The following is a 20389-nucleotide window of genomic DNA, read 5'->3' as shown; positions in this document are numbered from 1 at the left end:
CAGTATAGATGTGTGCCTGTGCTCCTGCAGTGTGTGTTCCTGTGCTCCTGCAGTGTGTGTGTGCCTGTGCTCCTGCAGTGTGTGTGTGTGTGTGCCTGTGCTCCTGCAGTGTGTGTGTGCCTGTGCTCCTGCAGTGTGTGTGTGCCTGTGCTCCTGCAGTGTGTGTGCCTGTGCTCCTGCAGTGTGTGTGTGCCTGTAGTCCTGCAGTGTGTGTGTGCCTGTGCTCCTGCAGTGTGTGTCTGTGCTCCTGCAGTGTGTGTGTGCCTGTGCTCCTGCAGTGTGTGTGTGTCTGTGCTCCTGCAGTGTGTGTGTGCCTCTGCTCCTGCAGTGTGTGTGTGCCTCTGCTCCTGCAGTGTGTGTGTGCCTCTGTTCTTGCAGTGTGTGTGCCTGTGCTCCTGCAGTATGTGTGTGCCTGTGCTCCTGCAGTGTGTGTGTGTGTGTGTGCCTGTGCTCCTGCAGTGTGTGTGCCTGTGCTCCTGCAGCGTGTGTGTGCCTCTGTTCCTGCAGCGTGTGTGTGCCTGTGCTCCTGCAGTGTGTGTGTGCCTGTGCTCCTGCAGTTTGTGTGTGTGTGTGTGTGTGTGCCTGTGCTCCAGCAGGGTGTGTGTGCCTGTGTTCCTGCAGTGTGTGTGTGTGTGTGCCTGTGCTCCTGCAGTGTGTGTGCCTGTGCTCCTGAAGTGTGTGTCTGCCTGTGCTCCTGAAGTGTGTGTGTTCCTCTGCTCCTGCAGTGTGCGTGTGCCTGTGCTCCTGCAGTGTGTGTGCCTGTGCTCCTGCAGTGTGTGTGTGCCTGTGCTCCTGCAGTGTGTGTGTGCCTCTGCTCCTGCAGTGTGCGTGTGCCTCTGTTCCTGCAGTGTGTGTGTGCCTGTGCTCCTGCAGTGTGTTTGTGTGTGCCTGTGCTCCTGCAGTGTGTGTGTGCCTCTGTTCCTGCAGTGTGTGTGTGTGCCTGTGCTCCTGCAGTGTGTGTTCCTGTGCTCCTGCAGTGTGTGTGTGCCTGTGCTCCTGCAGTGTGTGTGTGCCTGTGCTCCTGCAGTGTGTGTGTGCCTCTGCTCCTGCAGTGTGTGTGTGCCTCTGCTCCTGCAGTGTGTGTGTGCCTCTGCTCCTGCAGTGTGTGTGTGCCTCTGCTCCTGCAGTGTGTGTGTGCCTCTGCTCCTGCAGTGTGTGTGTGCTCCTGTGCTCCTGCAGTGTGTGTGTGTGTGCCTGTGCTCCTGCAGTGTGTGTGTGTGTGCCTCTGCTCCTGCAGTGTGTGTGTGTGCGCCTGTGCTCCTGCAGTGTGTGTGTGTGTGCCTCTGATCCTGCAGTGTGTGTGTGCCTCTGTTCCTGCAGTGTGTGTGTGTGTGTGCCTGTGCTCCTGCAGTGTGTGTGCCTGTGCTCCTGCAGTGTGTGTGTGCCTGTGCTCCTGCAGTGTGTGTGTGCCTGTGCTCCTGCAGTGTGTGTGTGCCTGTGCTCCTGCAGTGTGTGTGTGCCTGTGCTCCTGCAGTGTGTGTGTGCCTGTGCTCCTGCAGTGTGTGTGTGCCTGTGCTCCTGCAGTGTGTGTGTGCCTCTGTTCCTGCAGTGTGTGTGTGTGCCTGTGCTCCTGCAGTGTGTGTGCCTGTGCTCCTGCAGTGTGTGTTCCTGTGCTCCTGCAGTGTTTGTGTGCCTGTGCTCCTGCAGTGTGTTTGCCTCTGCTCCTGCAGTGTGTGTGTGCCTCTGCTCCTGCAGTGTGTGTGTGCCTCTGCTCCTGCAGTGTGTGTGTGCCTCTGCTCCTGCAGTGTGTGTGTGCGCCTGTGCTCCTGCAGTGTGTGTGTGCCTGTGCTCCTGCAGTGTGTGTGTGTGTGCCTCTGCTCCTGCAGTGTGTGTGTGTGCACCTGTGCTCCTGCAGTGTGTGTGTGTGTGCCTCTGATCCTGCAGTGTGTGTGTGCCTCTGTTCCTGCAGTGTGTGTGTGTGTGCCTGTGCTCCTGCAGTGTGTGTGCCTGTGCTCCTGCAGTGTGTGTGTGCCTGTGCTCCTGCAGTGTGTGTGCCTGTGCTCCTGCAGTGTGTGTGTGCCTGTGCTCCTGCAGTGTGTGTGTGCCTGTGCTCCTGCAGTGTGTGTGTGCCTCTGCTCCTGCAGTGTGTGTGTGCCTGTGCTCCTGCAGTGTGTGTGTGTGCCTCTGCTCCTGCAGTGTGTGTGTGTGTGCCTCTGCTCCTGCAGTGTGTGTGTGCCTCTGTTCTGACCAGACCTGCATTGTGCACATTTACAGCTGTTTGCAGAGAGCCATCTGTTTGCAATAACTGGGAAGTTACTCATTAACTAAATTAATAACAAAACAATGAAAAAAATCTTCTCTTATTTATTTATTGCAATAGCCAATCACAGTTTAGAAAACATGTTGTAAGTGCAGTGGGTGCAAATGACTAGATAATGAATATTCCCTGAGGGGGAGAGGCTGGGGCGGGGGCAGGGGGTGTTATTCGGGTGCTTCACAAGTGTGGCTTCCACAGGGACAGGAATCTGTGTCTAGTGTAGGCTGATCTGTATAAAGTGCCGTAATAGATGAGACATCCAGGCTACAGAGAGACATAGAAGAGTGCGTGGAGACAGAGAAGGGAGGGAAGATGGAAGAAAGACAGACATGGGGCAGAGACAGAGAAGACACATCCTGGAAGAGAGGCCACACAGTGTACTGACAGTTATGTGGAATACGTGGCTGCCTGCTTCGTGGCGTCTCTACTTGTAGAGTAGATGGACTCTGCTTCCATCGCAGCTGTTCCTCCCCAGCTTGTCGCCCCCCTCCGCTACCAGGCACCTAGCAAGAGGGAAGCCCGGCTGGTACAGAGAGGAGACGGCCCCGGAGGAATTAGGGTAGTGATTGTCAGAGCAGTTTTCACGGGGCGTCACGGACTGTTTCCTGCGAGAGCGCAGCTGCTGGCGCAACTCCAGGACCCGCTCTTCTTTCTAGAGGGGAAATGAGTCGAGAGGAAAAGAGAAGGAAAAAAAAATTCACAAAGGACGAGAGAGACACAAAGTGGTCGGTCACGGAATGTTGGCGCTCTCGCCAGGTCCGTCACATGACACTTTATAAAGTGGCACAAGTCAGCATAAGGACGTATTTGGGAAGACACACACACACACATGCCGGTGGCTATGGAGAAAGCAGAACGTCACCTCGGCAATGATCCGGCCCAGTTCCTGGTTCTCCCGCTCCAGCAGCCGAGATTTTTCCTCTTCGTTGTTGTTGGTGGAAGATCCGGTCTTCAGAGTGTCCTGCTGTTCGGACTGCCACTCTCCCCTGGTAATCAGTCTTCTCATCTGTACGTAACACAGGGTTCAAAGGCTGAAGCAGTGTCTCATTATCTCTTCCCCCACTGCCCTGCCTGAGATATGCTGAACCCCTCTCTGAGTGCCAAACCCACCCTTCACTACAACTTATCCCTATACTGAGTCAGGGAGAAGAGAGCAACAACTATTCACTCATTCTGATTACTGCTACTGAAATGTCTCTACCCAGTGGCAGACTAATGCCACTGCAGGGGTGCAAATGCTATGGAGAAAGACACAAAACAGAGAACTAGTCCATGTAAATGGAAGATTTCTTTAATATAGGAGTTTGTCAAGAATAGATGGAGTTGAAACACCCTTGAGGGGAACAAAGTGATACTTGTTAGAAAAATTATCCCCAATGAACCAGATAATTGTGAAATTGTTATAGGGTGGAGGATGCGTGATCATGTCCACAGAAATACAATCCATTTATTTCCTGCAATGGTTAGAGTAAGAGGAAGACCAGGGAATATAGGCTGAGCCAAAATCGTCTACACCCTCCTTTAATGCCTTCAGTGCTAAGGATGAGTGGGACTTGTCCTCAGCATATACCTCAAAACTGCTAAAGACGAGTGGGATGCATCCTCATCGCTGTCAAATTTCAGAGGGAGAAAAAAAGCTTACCCAAACATTACCCACTGCTAGTTTCTGATGGTGGAAGATGGGGAGGCGATAGGCTTCATTGCATCATCGTGCCAGGGGTCGATGATGTCATTGAGCCTAGCCACCTCTCAGCAACTAAATATACAGTGGATAATTGTAAAAACAAAGGGAATCAGGGAGGGCATTAAAATTATCCAATCTTCCCAATCTTGGGACCTGCAGACTCAAGTCCCCTCTTTCAAGTGATTTTGCCCCTGAAAGGTAATCATGTGTGATCACCACAGAATAACAAAAACACTGGAGCAATCACTAAGAAGTCCAGGGATGACGATATCACCGTCTGACTTCAATAAAGTCAGGGGTACAGTCATTTGAAAGATGGAAGATCATTGCAGAGAAGCCATGGACATCACAGAGACTACATTTTCTTCAATGTCTTTTTTAAATAGTTCTATTATTTGTGTGGCTACTGTATAAAAAAGATTGAAATTGATGTTGGAATGTGACCAGCTCAGAAAGTGCCAAAATAGGCTCAGCACAGAGGCGTAAAATGCTTCAGCGACGAAGAGGTTAAATCACGTCACCAATAATATCTGGTTCAGTGCTGTCTTACTGCCTGCATGGTCTGGAAAATTGTGGGCCAAAAACACCTGCTCATGAGGGATTTACAAACATTGATAGAAGAGGACACCTGCAGACATTCTTGTCACTAGGATTGAGGAAGAGCAGTAGTTCTCACAAGAGAAGTAAAGGGAAGGGAAGAGAAGGAAAGAGAATGGAAGAACAGGGAAAGAAAGGGAAGAAAAGAAAGAGGATGAAAGGGAATAGAATGGAAGGGAAGGAAAAGGAAGAGAAGGAAAGGAAAGGGAAAGAAAGGGAAGGAAAGGAAAAGAAAGAGAAAGAAAGGGAAAAAAGAAAGAGGGAAAGGGAAGAGAATGAAGGGAAGGAAAGAAAAAAGGAAAAGAAGTGAAAGAGAAGGAAAGGGAAGAAAGAGAAGGAAAGGGAAGAGAAAAGAAAAAAGAAAGAAAAACAAAGAAAAGAAAGAAGGGAAGGGAATGGAAGAACAGGGAAACAAAGAAAAGAAACAGAAGGAAAGGAAATGGAAGGGAAGGAAATAAGAAAATATAGAATGAAAGGTAAGAACTGAAAGAGAAAAAAGAATAGAAAGAAGGACAAGAGATGGATAGGGTAGAAGGAAAGAGAAGGAGAGAGGAGAGAAGGAAAGGAAAGATAAGAGAAAGAAAGGGAAAAGGAGGAAGGAAGAGAAGGGAAGTAAATGAATGAAGAAATGGATCAAGAAGAAAAGAAAAAGAAGAGAAGAGAAAGGAAGAGAAGGAAGGAAGAAAAGGTCAGAGAAGGTAAGAAATGGAAAGGTAAGAGAAGGAAAGGGAAGGAGAGGGAAGAGAAAAAAAAAGGGCAAGATAAGGATAGGGTAGAGAAGGAAGGGGAAGAGGAGGAATGGAACGATAAGAGAATAGAAGAAAAGAGAAAAGAAGCGGGAAGGAAGAGAATGAAAAGCAGAGAAGGGAAGAAGAGATGGAACAGGAAGAAAGGAAAAAGAAGAGAAGAGAAAGGAAGAGAAGGAAGGGGCAGAGATGGGAAGAGAAGAGAAAAGAAGGAAAGGTACAGTACGAGAAGGAAAGGTACGAGAAGGAAAGGTAGTAAAGGGAAGAGAAGGAAATGAAGGGAAGGGAAGAGAAGGAAATGAAGGGAAGGAAAGGTAGTAAAGGGAAGAGAAGGAAATGAAGGGAAGGGAAGAGAAGGAAAGGTAGTAAAGGGAAGAGAAGGAAAGGTAGTAAAGGGAAGAGAAGGAAAGGTAGTAAAGGGAAGAGAATGAAATGAAGGGAAGGGAAGAGAAGGAAAGGTAGTAAAGGGAAGAGAAGGAAATGAAGGGAAGAAGATAAAAGAGAAGAAAATGAAGGGAAGAGAAGAGTACTTCTTTTAAAATGTTTCCATCCTTTAAGGCAAGTTTAACAGCTAAATATTTATTCACTGTCACTAACAGAGTAGTTCTTCTCGGCAGATGAAAATTTCCGCATGGTTAGTGTCGGCCTAGTTTGTTGCGCAGATATAAGCCGGATTGAAGATACGTCAAGATAAAAGGATATAATAGCTTTAGATTGTCTTATCACCAGGGCCAAACAAAAAGCTTTTTTAATGACCTGGAGGACACAGATTCTGGAGGCTAAACACAACATCTAGCCCCTTTTCTTATGAGGGCCATGATGGCTTCTAGTAGTAACTGGCAAAGCCTAGAATGTACTGTACAGCTTCTGGTTTGTGGCCAGCTAAGTACTGCAAAGACTATTGCAGGATCTATCTGAAGGCCAGATTGTATGATAAAGTGTTCCAAGAATGAAATCTGCTTTTATTAAAAGACAGATTTCTCAAGCTTGGCAAATACTTACATTTCTTCTAATGGGATGAGATAGTTCCATGTGTCTTGGGAATGTTGAGGCTCCTCTGATCAAAAAAGACCAAGATGAGTGGAAAAGGGGTACCATATTTTGGTGGTTGTTTTGTTCAACCCTCTATAGTCAATAGGAATTGATACAATGGACCTATCTTCTCAACAATGGAAACCCGCCCTGAATATGTATTAATAAAAGTCCCTGGTAAGGTGAGAGTAGACATGATCTTCTGTAGGTCTTTAAATTGATGCCCCAATCAAGTAGACAATGTTATGGCTGAAGGCTCAGAGTTACATTTGCAAAAGACATCAGCAAATTCGGAGTATTCAAAAGACAGAGATGTTGGAGAAGATCTGAGGTTTCTAAAGGAATGGGCGGAGCAGGTACAATCTTATCAAGACAAGACCCATAACATGAAATGGAGGACACTTTACTGGTTGCCACTGTCGCACTCTTGATCAATTTTTATCTATCACAGGTTCTCCGATGAGTTACAATGCCATATAGGCAGATAATAACTGCCCATATGAAAACAAGCTGACTATTTCCATGAGGTTGCTAAGAAAGTGGTAATTCACAACCTGTTTGTCAAATGTCAACAGCAGGGGGAGCAGGTTATGATAACTAGTGCCCAGGACAACTGTGGATCTTTAGTCACCAATCAAATTCTAGCTGACAGCTTTGTATTGCAGTTTAGAAAACAAATGAAAACACCCGATTGGCTGATATGAATAACACTACAGTCTTTCCGTGCACAGGTTCTCATAAACCTGAGATTCCAATAAGTTCCAAGAATTAGCCCTTTTTCAAGTATCAGAACTTATTACAGCAAGCAATAGAACCCAACTTAATTGTCTTACATAGGCAGCGTAATATTTGGGTGATGTTACCCTTTAACTTTGATACCCAAGTCCACCCCATGTCTTGCTTTTCTTAGCATTGCCCTTTTAAATTTCAGGCTTAAACACTCCAGGAAGTGACAGTGCCTAGTAAGTAAACTCCTATGAGTCAAAACCTTGAAACCCCTTTGGTGCAGTCTACTGTCAAACTGTAGCCTCAATTATGATCTCATATATGCTTTTATAATAGGAGTGTTTCTTCATCCATTACTAACCAATTAATATTCTTTCTCTACCCATTCCCTTGTCTGCCCAGTCAAAACACGGGACAGTCCAGTCCACTAAGGGTGATGTAGCTATGAGACCGACGGCCACAATGCCGCTGGTCTCAATATCGACAGGGGAATCCTGACAAGTGATTTAAGATAGGAGTTGAAATGCTGACACCTATCTAAATCCCAACGCCAGAACGCCAAGCTGAATGGGGTAAGTCCAAGGCGCCCTTAGTGTTAGCTGCGAGGGAGGGTTAGTCTTAGGGAGTATAGTGGGGATAGGTTTTGGAAGGGGGGTCAAGGTTAGGCACCCCTAAGGGGGAGGGTTAGGGTTGGGCACTACAGGGGGGGTTAGGGTTAGGCACTAAGGGGAGAGGGTTAGGTTTAGGCACGAAGGTGGGAGACAGGTTTAGGCACTAACGTGGAGGGTTAGGGTGCGGGGTGGGGAGGGTTAGGGTTAGGCTACAATAAGGGAGGGTTAGGGGGACAAGGGTAAGTAACCTGACCCCTGTATTCTGACAGGAGGAATCCCGACAGCCGGCATTACATACCCATTCCCACTAAGGAACCTCCCAGTTCCATGAAAGACTTTGAAGAATTTGACCATGGAAGTAGCAGAGATGCTCACTCAGAACCACCTCTTATTCATGTGCCACGAGGTTCCTCACCTTAGGTACAAACAGCACGACCAGTGTGATGTAGGCTGAGAAGACGATGGCTAGAGAGGAGAAGGCGAAGGAGGCATCTTGCTGACTGCTGAGGATCATGGTGACTGGTGCGGTGATCAGACACAGGACCTAGTGAACAATAGGGATAAGGATAAGACAGGGATAAGGCAGCCCTGGAGGAACACTATCTCAAAAAACATGTGATATTATATATATAATATATATCCAGTAGGACCCCTGTTCATCATCCAGTCAGTACTCTCACGACCAAAACTCATGGTGGTGTTGAAGAACCTGAAATCAAAAATATGGCACTGTAGCAGTTAAGGGTCAGCGGGTGATGAGCATTTCACAAACGGATGAGGTGAGGTGTCCATTGTGTTGTTGGCGCTAGAGGTGGTTGGACTTTTTTGTGCCACAAACAAAACAATTTGGCAGTTACTGACTGTATAGGTAAACAGGGGACCATTGGTTTCTCAGGGCTTATCTCTCAGTACAATTACTCGGAATACTCACTGCAACATTGTATATGGCCATCCCCACCGCACGATGGTCATTGATTTTCTCAGTTGAGACGCTCTTTGTTTCGTAGGCCAGGAAAATCCCAAGCAGGAGGAGGAGACCCTTAGAGCCGTAGACAATACCTGAGTATCAGTCATAGAGGAGGGGTGTCAGAAGACTGAAGAAGAGGAGGCAGAGAAGAGACTATAGATGTGACAGTAAGGGGACAACGGGGCTGGGAAGATGTTACAGTCATTGTTAGAACTAAAGGCCTGATTCACTACGGATTGCAATATTGCATACGCACGCACGCAGTTCAGCTGCGATAGTAGGCTAATCCATTGCGATCGCAATGCAAACTCAGCACTACACAAGGACGCCCACTTTACCTTACACACATCCGTAATGTTTAGCAAGACTGCAAAACCATCGGTACAATGGAGTACCATCGCAGCCTCACGCACACTTGTACAAGCTCTGACCTTACTCAGGAATTGTTAGCAACCACGCACGCTATAAGACCTCACACTGCGTATGGCATTGAAGTGGCTAATTTATGTACGCCCCTGCAAAAGCGTGCGAACGCACTGGCACGCCTGTGTTCCCTGACCCCCCGCCCCCAGTCACCACCCACAAACGGTGCTTCCCAACAATCACTCTGCGAGGGGTCTGCGTAGTCACTGCGATCGCAGTCCTGATCACAATAGCTAGTTCACGAATGCGAACTGCGATGCATACGCATGCGAGGAACGCAACAATGGGCCGATTGCGTGCGTATTAGCATCTGCGATCCTTGCTGAATCAGGCCCTGAAGCTTTGGAGGGAAGGAGAGATTAGAGAACTGCGATAAATTCACCAAGCCATGTGTTCATCTTCACAGAACTGCAATGCTCCAGCTGGGGGAGGATGAGGACATCCAGGTCTCCACGAGGCTCTTCCTTAGTAAACTCCTGGAATGGAGAGTACAACAAATGCATTTGCCAAGGAGGGAGAGCAGAGTACTGTAAAGACTAAGACAGACTAAGCTACAGTGCACATAAACAATACTCATATACCTACAAGATGTACAAACAATACTCTTATAGCTACTACAGGTACAAACAATACTCATATACCTACTACTGGTACCTGTACAAACAATACTCATAAACCTACATATGTACAAACAATACTCTTATAGCTACTACAGGTACTAACACTCATATACCTACTACAGGTACAAACAATACTCATATACCTACTACATGTACAAACAATACTCATATACCTACTACATGTACAAACAATACTCATATACCTACTACATGTACAAACAATACTCATATACCTACTACATTTACAAATACTCCGCTTTTAGAATGTAAGCTCTTATGAGCAGGGCCCTCTACCCTCTTGTGCTTCTCCCTACTTTAGTTTCATCTACTCCTTACTCCCCACTAGGGCACCTAACACTTGGTGCTTAATCTCTGCTGCTTATCTGGGTGTTATGGTCGCTAATGTAGCAATATATATTATCCATGTCCTTGTCCTGTAGTGTATTGTACTGTAAGTCGCTTGTCTACAACTTGTACTTTGTAAGGTGTTACGGAACACTTGTGGCGCCATATAAATAAATGATGATGATAATAATAATAATAATAATAATAATAATAATAATATACAAACTAGAAATACTACAAGAAATACTCATATACCAATTACATGTACAAACAATACTCATATACCTATTACATGTACAAATAATACTCATATACCTACTAAAGGTACCTGTACAAACAATACTCACCTACTACATGTACAAACAATACTCATATACCTATCACATGTACAAACAATACTCATATACCTATTACATGTACAAACAATACTCATACCTACTACAGATACCTGTGCAAACAATACTCATAAACCAACAATATGTAAAAACAATACTCTTATAGCTATTACAGGTACAAACACTACTCATATACCTACAATATATACAAACAATACTCTTATAGCTTCTACATGTACAAACAATACTCAAATACCTACTACATGTACAAACAATACTCTTATAGCTACTACAGGTACAAACAATACTCATATACCTACTATATTTACAAACAATACTAATATACCTACTACATGTACAAACAATACTCATATACCGATTACATGTACAAACAATACCCATGTACCTATTACATGTACAAACAATAATCATATACCTACTACAGATACCTGTACAAACAATACTCATAAACCTACAATATGTACAAACAACTCATATAGGTACTACATGTATAAACAATACTCATATACCTACTACATGTACAAACAATTCTCATAAGACTACTACATGCACCTGTACAAATAATACTCAAATACCTACTACATGTACAAACAATACTAATATACCTACTACATGTACAAACAATACTCATATACCGATTACATGTACAAACAATACTCATGTACCTATTACATGTAGAAACAATACTCATATACCTACTAGATACCTGTACAAACAAAACTCACATACCTACTACAAGTACAAACAATAATCATATACCTACTACATGTACAAACAATACTCCTATAGCTACTACAGGTACAAACAATACTCACATACCCACTACAGGTACAAATAATACTCACATACCTACTACATGTACAAACAATACTCATATACCTACTACATGTACAAACAATACTCATATACCTACTACATGTACAAACAATACTCTTATAGCTACTACAGGTAAACACAATACTCATATCCCTTCTACATGTACAGACAATACTCATATACCTACTACATATACAAGCAATACTCATATACCGATTACATGTACAAACAATACTCATGTACCTATTACATGTAGAAACAATACTCATATACCTACTAGATACCTGTACAAACAAAACTCACATACCTACTACAAGTACAAACAATAATCATATACCTACTACATGTACAAACAATACTCCTATAGCTACTACAGGTACAAACAATACTCACATACCCACTACAGGTACAAATAATACTCACATACCTACTACATGTACAAACAATACTCATATACCTACTACATGTACAAACAATACTCATATACCTACTACATGTACAAACAATACTCTTATAGCTACTACAGGTAAACACAATACTCATATCCCTACTACATGTACAGACAATACTCATATACCTACTACATATACAAGCAATACTCATTATACCGATTACATGTACAAACAATACTCACGTACCTATTACATGTAGAAACAATACTCATACCTACTAGATACCTGTACAAACAAAACTCACATACCTACTACAAGTACAAACAATAATCATATACCTACTACATGTACAAACAATACTCCTATAGCTACTACAGGTACAAACAATACTCACATACCACTACATACAGTACAAATAATACTCACATACCTACTACATGTACAAACAATACTCTATACCTACTACATGTACAAACAATACTCATATACCGATTACATGTACAAACAATACTCATATACCTACTACATGTACAAACAATACTCATATACCGATTACATGTACAAACAATACTCATGTACCTATGATCATGTAGAAACAATACTCATATACCTACTAGATACCTGTACAAACAAAACTCACATACCTACTACAAGTACAAACAATAATCATATACCTACTACATGTACAAACAATACTCCTATAGCTACTACAGGTACACAAATACTCACATACCCACTACAGGTACAAATAATACACACATACCTACTACATGTACAAACAATACTCATATACCTACTACATGTACAAACAATACTCATATACCTACTACATGTACAAACAATACTCTTATAGCTACTACAGGTAAACACAATACTCATATACCTACATTATGTACACACAATACTCATATACTGTAGCTACGACATGTACAAACAATACTTACTACATGTACAAACAATACTCATATACCTACTACATGTACCTGTACAAACAATACTCTTATAGCTACTACATATACAAACAATACTCATATACCTACTACAGGTACAAAGAATACTCATATACCTACTACATGTACAAACAATACTAATATACCTACTACATGTACAAACAATACTCATATACCGATTACATGTACAAACAATACTCATGTACCTATTACATGTAGAAACAATACTCATATACCTACTAGATACCTGTACAAACAAAACTCACATACCTACTACAAGTACAAACAATAATCATATACCTACTACATGTACAAACAATACTCCTATAGCTACTACAGGTACAAACAATACTCACATACCCACTACAGGTACAAATAATACTCACATACCTACTACATGTACAAACAATACTCATATACCTACTACATGTACAAACAATACTCATATACCTACTACATGTACAAACAATACTCTTATAGCTACTACAGGTAAACACAATACTCATATCCCTTCTACATGTACAGACAATACTCATATACCTACTACATATACAAGCAATACTCATATACCGATTACATGTACAAACAATACTCATGTACCTATTACATGTAGAAACAATACTCATATACCTACTAGATACCTGTACAAACAAAACTCACATACCTACTACAAGTACAAACAATAATCATATACCTACTACATGTACAAACAATACTCCTATAGCTACTACAGGTACAAACAATACTCACATACCCACTACAGGTACAAATAATACTCACATACCTACTACATGTACAAACAATACTCATATACCTACTACATGTACAAACAATACTCATATACCTACTACATGTACAAACAATACTCTTATAGCTACTACAGGTAAACACAATACTCATATCCCTACTACATGTACAGACAATACTCATATACCTACTACATATACAAGCAATACTCATATACCGATTACATGTACAAACAATACTCATGTACCTATTACATGTAGAAACAATACTCATACCTACTAGATACCTGTACAAACAAAACTCACATACCTACTACAAGTACAAACAATAATCATATACCTACTACATGTACAAACAATACTCCTATAGCTACTACAGGTACAAACAATACTCACATACCCACTACAGGTACAAATAATACTCACATACCTACTACATGTACAAACAATACTCATATACCTACTACATGTACAAACAATACTCATATACCGATTACATGTACAAACAATACTCATATACCTACTACATGTACAAACAATACTCATATACCGATTACATGTACAAACAATACTCATGTACCTATTACATGTAGAAACAATACTCATATACCTACTAGATACCTGTACAAACAAAACTCACATACCTACTACAAGTACAAACAATAATCATATACCTACTATATGTACAAACAATACTCCTATAGCTACTACAGGTACAAACAATACTCACATACCCACTACAGGTACAAATAATACTCACATACCTACTACATGTACAAACAATACTCATATACCTACTACATGTACAAACAATACTCATATACCTACTACATGTACAAACAATACTCTTATAGCTACTACAGGTAAACACAATACTCATATACCTACATTATGTACACACAATACTCATATACTGTAGCTACGACATGTACAAACAATACTTACTACATGTACAAACAATACTCATATACCTACTACATGTACCTGTACAAACAATACTCTTATAGCTACTACATATACAAACAATACTCATATACCTACTACAGGTACAAAGAATACTCATATACCTACTACATGTACAAACAATAGTCATATACCTACTACAGGTACAAAGAATACTCATATACCTACTACATGTACAAAGAATACTCATATATACAGTCAGGTGCATAAATATTGGGACATTGACAGAATTTTCATATTTTGGCCTCTATTCACCACCACAATGGCTTTGAAATGAAACAAACAAGATGTGCTTTACCTGCAGACTTTCAGATTTAATTTGAGGGTAATTACATCCAAATCAGGTGAACGGTGTAGGAATTACAACGGTTTCTATATGTGCCTGCACACAATGTGACATCACTATGCAAATGCACACACTGTGACATCACCACGCACCTGCGCACACTGTGACATCACCATTCTACTGAACATACTGTGACATCACCATGCACCTGCACACATTGTGACATCACCATGCACCTGCACACAATGTGACATCACTGTGCAAATGCACACACTGTGACATCACCATGCACCTGGGCACACTGTGACATCACCATGCACCTGGGCACACTGTGACATCTATTCTTTACACTTCACTATCACCTTTTTTTCCCGTTTTCATGTGATGCCCTGGGGATGGTCCTTGGTATTGGAATTTTTGGGGGTACCTTGCTTCTCGGACGTGAACCCCTTAATGTTAGGGACTCCAGTATAGAGGAGCCTTGACGATGGCCTGGCGCTTATTCATATATTTGCAAATGTGTGTAACTTATACCTCTGAATCTCTATTATCATGTAGGATTTAAGTATTTTTTGTTGATTTTGCTGCAGTGTGCTGGAGGGCAAATCCCTTTTTTTCTGTGATCAGTGTAAACCCCGCCCTTTACAAGCACCTGTGCTATGTCATTAAGCTGATATGAGCGACCACCATATTTTTTGTTTGCACTGTGACATCACCATGCTCCTGCACATACTGTGACATCACCATGCACCTGCACACACTATGACATCACCATGCACCTGCACACACTATGACATCACCATGCACCTGGACACACTATGACATCACCATGCACCTGAACACACTGTGACATCACCATGCACCTGCACACACTGTGACATCACCATGCACCTGCACACACTGTGACATCACCATGCACCTGAACACACTGTGACATCACCATGCACCTGGGTACACTATGATAACACAGAGCAGCTAAAATGTTTAAGGTGTGCACTAGACTCTAGTGACTAGACAGTTGGTGGGGGTTGGGGAAGGGGGTGAGTCTGTTTTTCGCCCTCTGGATCCACACAATTACAAGTTATGAACAGATTACCTGGATGGACCAGTGTCTTTTTTAACCTTAATGATGTCGCTATAGTCTATTTGAAGTTAGCAGTAATTACGACAGCCATACTAAAAGCCTAACATTCTCTCCAGGCCACACAGCGGCCACCCTATAACTGGTGCAAATCGGGGCGAGAACAAGGTAGATTTTTATTTCCGTTTTCTGGAACAATCTGTCCTCTCCTCCTCCCCCCACCTCTCACCTCTATAGTGCGCTGCAGAGGGTCCACTATCTGCCAGATGCCCAGCACGATCACGTCCAGGCCCAGCAGCAGCGCCACCGTGCTATACAGCTTCCAGGGCTCCACCGTCTGAGACTGCTGGCGAGAAAAGGCACAAACGCTGCAATGTTACAGTCATTTCAATAAATAGTTCAAATCTGCAATATATACTCTAATATAACATACGCTGAGCGGTAAATACTGCTCACCAGCATTGGTAAAAACAAATAATTATGTACTCCAAAAATAGGTCTCATCCACATATGTGACATCACCCTCCATGGAATAAGGGACTTGGGGCCTGATTCAGAGCCGCTCGTAAGCGGCCGCTTGTTCGCTCCGAGCGATGTTCGCACATCTGCGCATGCGTATGGGTTGTAATGCGCATGCGCCAACCAGTCATTGCGGTCGAAAATCGAGCGCTCGCAAAATAGCGAGTGCCTGCTAATTTGAGTGACAGGATGAGGCGTTTGTGGGTGGTAACAGGGGAAGGTGCTTGAAAACGGGGAGTGGTGATCCAAACGCAGGCGTGCCAAACGGACAAAACGGGCGTTTTAAGGGTGTGCATAATTAACAAAGCAGCGTCATCGACCACGTCACTTGGTTGTTTCTTAGCTTGAACTGTTCGCATGATTGCGGTAGGATAAACCTACCACAAGCACTGCGAGCAGATCAGACGCCTTTCGATGTACTCGATTAATCAAATAAATAGCGGAGATGACGTATGATGCGAGCGGCCAGGGGGCGTCTTTACAAAATAGCGAGCGCATGTTTCGTTCGCTCGCTCAGACATAGAGGCGTCAACAGACCACAAAGAGTGAGCGCTCAATTTAAATAGCCGGCCCCTTTTTCTGAACGAGCGAGCGCAAATAGCGTCCGGCTCTGAATCAGGCCCTTGATTCAGACCCACTCACTAGGATGCGTACGCATCGCAGTGACTGCCCAGCAGAGTGAGTGACAGGAGAAGCCGCTTGTGGGTGGTGACAGGGGCAGGCCATTAAAAACGGGGGAGTGGAGGTGCGAACGCAGGCGTGCCAGAGCGTCTCAACGCCATTTCAGAGGCGTGCATAATTAAGACGCAGCATCATAGTACACGTCACCTGCCTGAATTTTACACTGAAGTGCTCGCAGTGCTTGCGGCAGGGTATGGTCAGCCACAAGCGCTGCGATCGCATCCGATGGTACCCGATGGTTGCATACACTTCCTGGAGATGACGTACGCAAGTGGGCGTCTTAAAACTGGCTGGTGGGCGTCTGCATACACAAAGCGATCGCACGCCAAGACATAGTGGACGTGCTAATGCCTTGCTGTGCGATCGCCTGCCGTCCCAAATTTGCATACGCATCGAGCGAGCGGGTCTGAATGAGCTCCAAGGTACAAAACACCCAGCAATGATCATGAGCAATTGCGTTCTCACACGTCGCCCTCTAGTGGCTATTCTGTACATGTAACTGCAGTTCTAGGCTGCACAAGCCTCATGCCTCCATGGCAGGTAACAGTGACTGTAATACCTCACTGGTAAAGTCGAAATACAGACCCTCAAAGCCCAGATCTCCCATGGCAATTGTCCTTCCCTCAGTAATCACTAGAATGCATTAGGGGAATTACTCCAAGCACAAGGAGATTACCTGACTCTTGTTCCACGTGCCGGGAAATCTGCAATTATTTTTATTTTCAAGATTTAAAAACAGCAGCGATAGTAATTTCCCCAGTGGTTGTTCCAGCCCTGGATCGTGATCTTACACGGTATTATTTGCTGGTTCCATCTGGGGCGATGAGCTCTAGGCTGTTTGTTAATAGATATTACTGTAGTGATCACCTCTGAGGCCCTGACAAGGGCTCGGCTATCGCAGTGTCTGGCTATGCGCGGTGCGGTGACAGAATGGGGTTATGTGCTGCACTGTGCAATGAACCAGGACAGCAGCGCTCTGCTAGATACAGATCTCTGCAGACAGACGTGGCCGGGGGGCTGAATACTAGACATAGAGAGAGATGCCAGGGACCAGGGCACCGATTTCAGGTGTGCGGTCACATCTGGTGCCCAGATTACACCCGCAAGCTGATATCGTGGCCACAAACAGCTCGCCTGCACTTCTTAGTCATACACACATCATGCATTCTAAGGGGTACGTTTACTAAAGTGAGAGATTTTAGAAATGGGTTTTAGAAGAGATGTTGTCCACAGCAACCAATCAGACTCTACTTAACATTTGACTAGCACCTTCTAGAAGATAATAGCTAGAATCTGATTGGTTGCTATGGGCACACTTTTTAATACACACTTAAGATACCAACTAATATAAAATAGATGAAGAAAAAGAGAGTTCTCCTTATGTTGGTGGTGCTCCCAAGAGTCAGGGGGGTGATGTTATATCAATAACGGGCCTATTTATCAATGAATATTGGTGGGTTTTCGGGGGTACACACAAGTATTCCCAGGATGTATGTACAGGAGATCGCAGCAAATATTGGAGATATCTGCTGCAATCCTGCAATTTCGTAGGCAAATCTAGCCCCCCTAGGTTCCCATAAGGCTGCTTTATTGCCAAATATACCCAGCGAAGCATTCTGGAGCTTGCACAGGTGGCTAACACCGTCTTCAGATGGGCAACTCTTCAAAGTAATTACCGGGAGAGGGATCCGTAGGAACCCCCTCTGGCAATGGCCGGCAGCATATGCATGGTCAGAAGGTTGCGCATGTGCATTAGCGCGCGGTCCACGGAGAAGAAATAAATGTTAGCGATAACTTTACTTCTAACACATCGCAGGGACAGGCTAGTCTCGAAGCCACCGTCCCTACATCCGTTTTTATCTTTATACATCTGGGCGCTCCTTAATTTTGTATTGCTGTTATAAGATATGTAAATTATCGGGTATAAAATCTGATAGATAGTAAATATGCCTCAAAAGGAGAAAAGAGGACTCTTCTGTAGGGATCATCAAGGCCTAAATCTAGTGCGCCCCTGTGGTGTGCATGGGGGTAACGTGGTATAACCGTAATGTGTGCACTCTGCATACATGTGAATAAGCCCTAAAAAGGTTTATATTATTCCTCATATAATAATTATATGTGGGACAGGGGAAGAATGGGCTTGATTCAGACCCACTCGCGAGCGGCTGTCCGCTCGCAAGTGGGTCGATGTTATGGACTGAGCATGCGCACGACGGAGGGAGCTCCGTCGTGCGCATGCGCCAGACGCAACGAGCGAAGGAAAGTCCTTCGCTCGTTGTGTCTGATCAAAGGGGGCGTGCTGTCGATGTTGATTGACAGCACGCCCCCTTTGGTAGGCGTGCCGGGGGCGTGCCTCCCTGACGGGGGCGTTCCCACGGGAACGCCTCCCGTCAGAAGCCGGCCCACTGACATCACTAGTGATGTCAGTGGGAGTGATTTGGGCTCTGATAGAGCCAAAATCACTCCGGAGCTTGCGGTTGAAAACCTCAACCGCAGGCTCCGGCTCGCAATTTCGATGGTCGTGATGGTCACGACCATCGCGGCCATCAAAATGCACGCTCGTATATCCTGTGGGTGGTGACCCACAGCTATGCGAGCGTCCAGGAGGACGCTCCATTTTCATGGAGGCCGGCCCTCATTCAGAGCGTGCGCTCTGCTCAGAGCGTACGGCTCTGAATGAGGGCCCATGTTCCCATTCATTTCAGATCTATATAGCCGCCGGTGCTTGTCTGACACACATACTGGGTCTCTCCCAGGGACGGACTGAGGGCAATAATCGGCCATGGCACTTGGAGTGTATGACGTAAAATGAATGTGGCAGCACATCATGGGGGTGTGGCCTCATGGCTCTCCCTGGTCTCAGCATGCCGGGCCAAGCAGAGCACCGGGAGGCACAGCTGCATGGCCATGCCTTCAGGCAGCTGGACTGACTCATCAGGCCATTGCCCCTTCCGGCATTTGCCAGAAGTGCCAGGTGGCCAGTCCACCCCTGATCTCTCCTCTCTCCACCTACGATATCTACCAGTCACTAGGGCCAGAGGTTCCACTGGTACATTGAGCACTACCATAAAGCGGGTTACACGGGCAGGAGAACCTTGCTTGTACCTCATAGAGCTGCGAGCGAAACCTAGCAAGGTTTGCCCTCCAGTAATTATCTGCACTGTGCTCAGGTTCCGAGGAACTTAGCGCTGTCTGTATAGACACACTCAGCAACCTTTCCACCTGCACCTCTACCACCTTACTCTGGGGTACAGATGTGTTCTCATACATGTAGCGTCAATACGCCATGCAGCGTGACTTCCTTGGTGTGAGTGAGCCCCTAGGTCCCATGCTACTCTTCTACCGTTGGGTGTCTTATTTACCAAAAATGCGCCTAATTCACAATGTAATGCAAACAGGACAGACCAACAGACTGTGTTGATTAATGTGATATGGGAGACTGCGCTGAGTAATGTGATATGTGACACCTGTATATCTGTGTGCTCCTGAGTCTGTATATGGGAGACTGTGCTGAGTAATGTGATATGTGACACCTGTATCTCTGTGTGCTCCTGAGTCTGTATATGGGAGACTGCGCTGAGTAATGTGATA

The 20389-nt window shown here is 44.4% G+C and overlaps 1 protein-coding gene across 3 annotated transcripts in view; it reads right to left on the bottom strand.

Moving 5' to 3' along the window:
• Positions 1-2284: 2284 nt before the first annotated feature.
• Positions 2285-20389, bottom strand: part of GABBR1 (gamma-aminobutyric acid type B receptor subunit 1) — a 136523-nt gene continuing 118418 nt past the window's right edge. For 2 of the 3 annotated variants that reach the window (XM_088467161.1, XM_088467663.1), the window contains 6 exons: positions 15828-15944; positions 9426-9519; positions 8585-8712; positions 8069-8197; positions 3120-3263; positions 2285-2909 (listed from right to left, as the gene is read on the bottom strand). In XM_088467161.1, coding sequence (XP_088323287.1) covers positions 2682-2909; positions 3120-3263; positions 8069-8197; positions 8585-8712; positions 9426-9519; positions 15828-15944 — 840 coding nt within the window. In that variant the 3' untranslated portion in view covers positions 2285-2681. The remainder of the gene's footprint in view (positions 2910-3119; positions 3264-8068; positions 8198-8584; positions 8713-9425; positions 9520-15827; positions 15945-20389) is intronic. The other variant, XM_088467417.1, reaches the window with a different exon arrangement.

Source organism: Taudactylus pleione, unplaced genomic scaffold, assembly GCF_031769625.1.
Source record: "Taudactylus pleione unplaced genomic scaffold, aTauple2 ptg000001l, whole genome shotgun sequence".
Lineage (NCBI taxonomy): Eukaryota > Metazoa > Chordata > Amphibia > Anura > Myobatrachidae > Taudactylus > Taudactylus pleione.
This window is presented reverse-complemented; position numbering and strand designations above follow the sequence as displayed.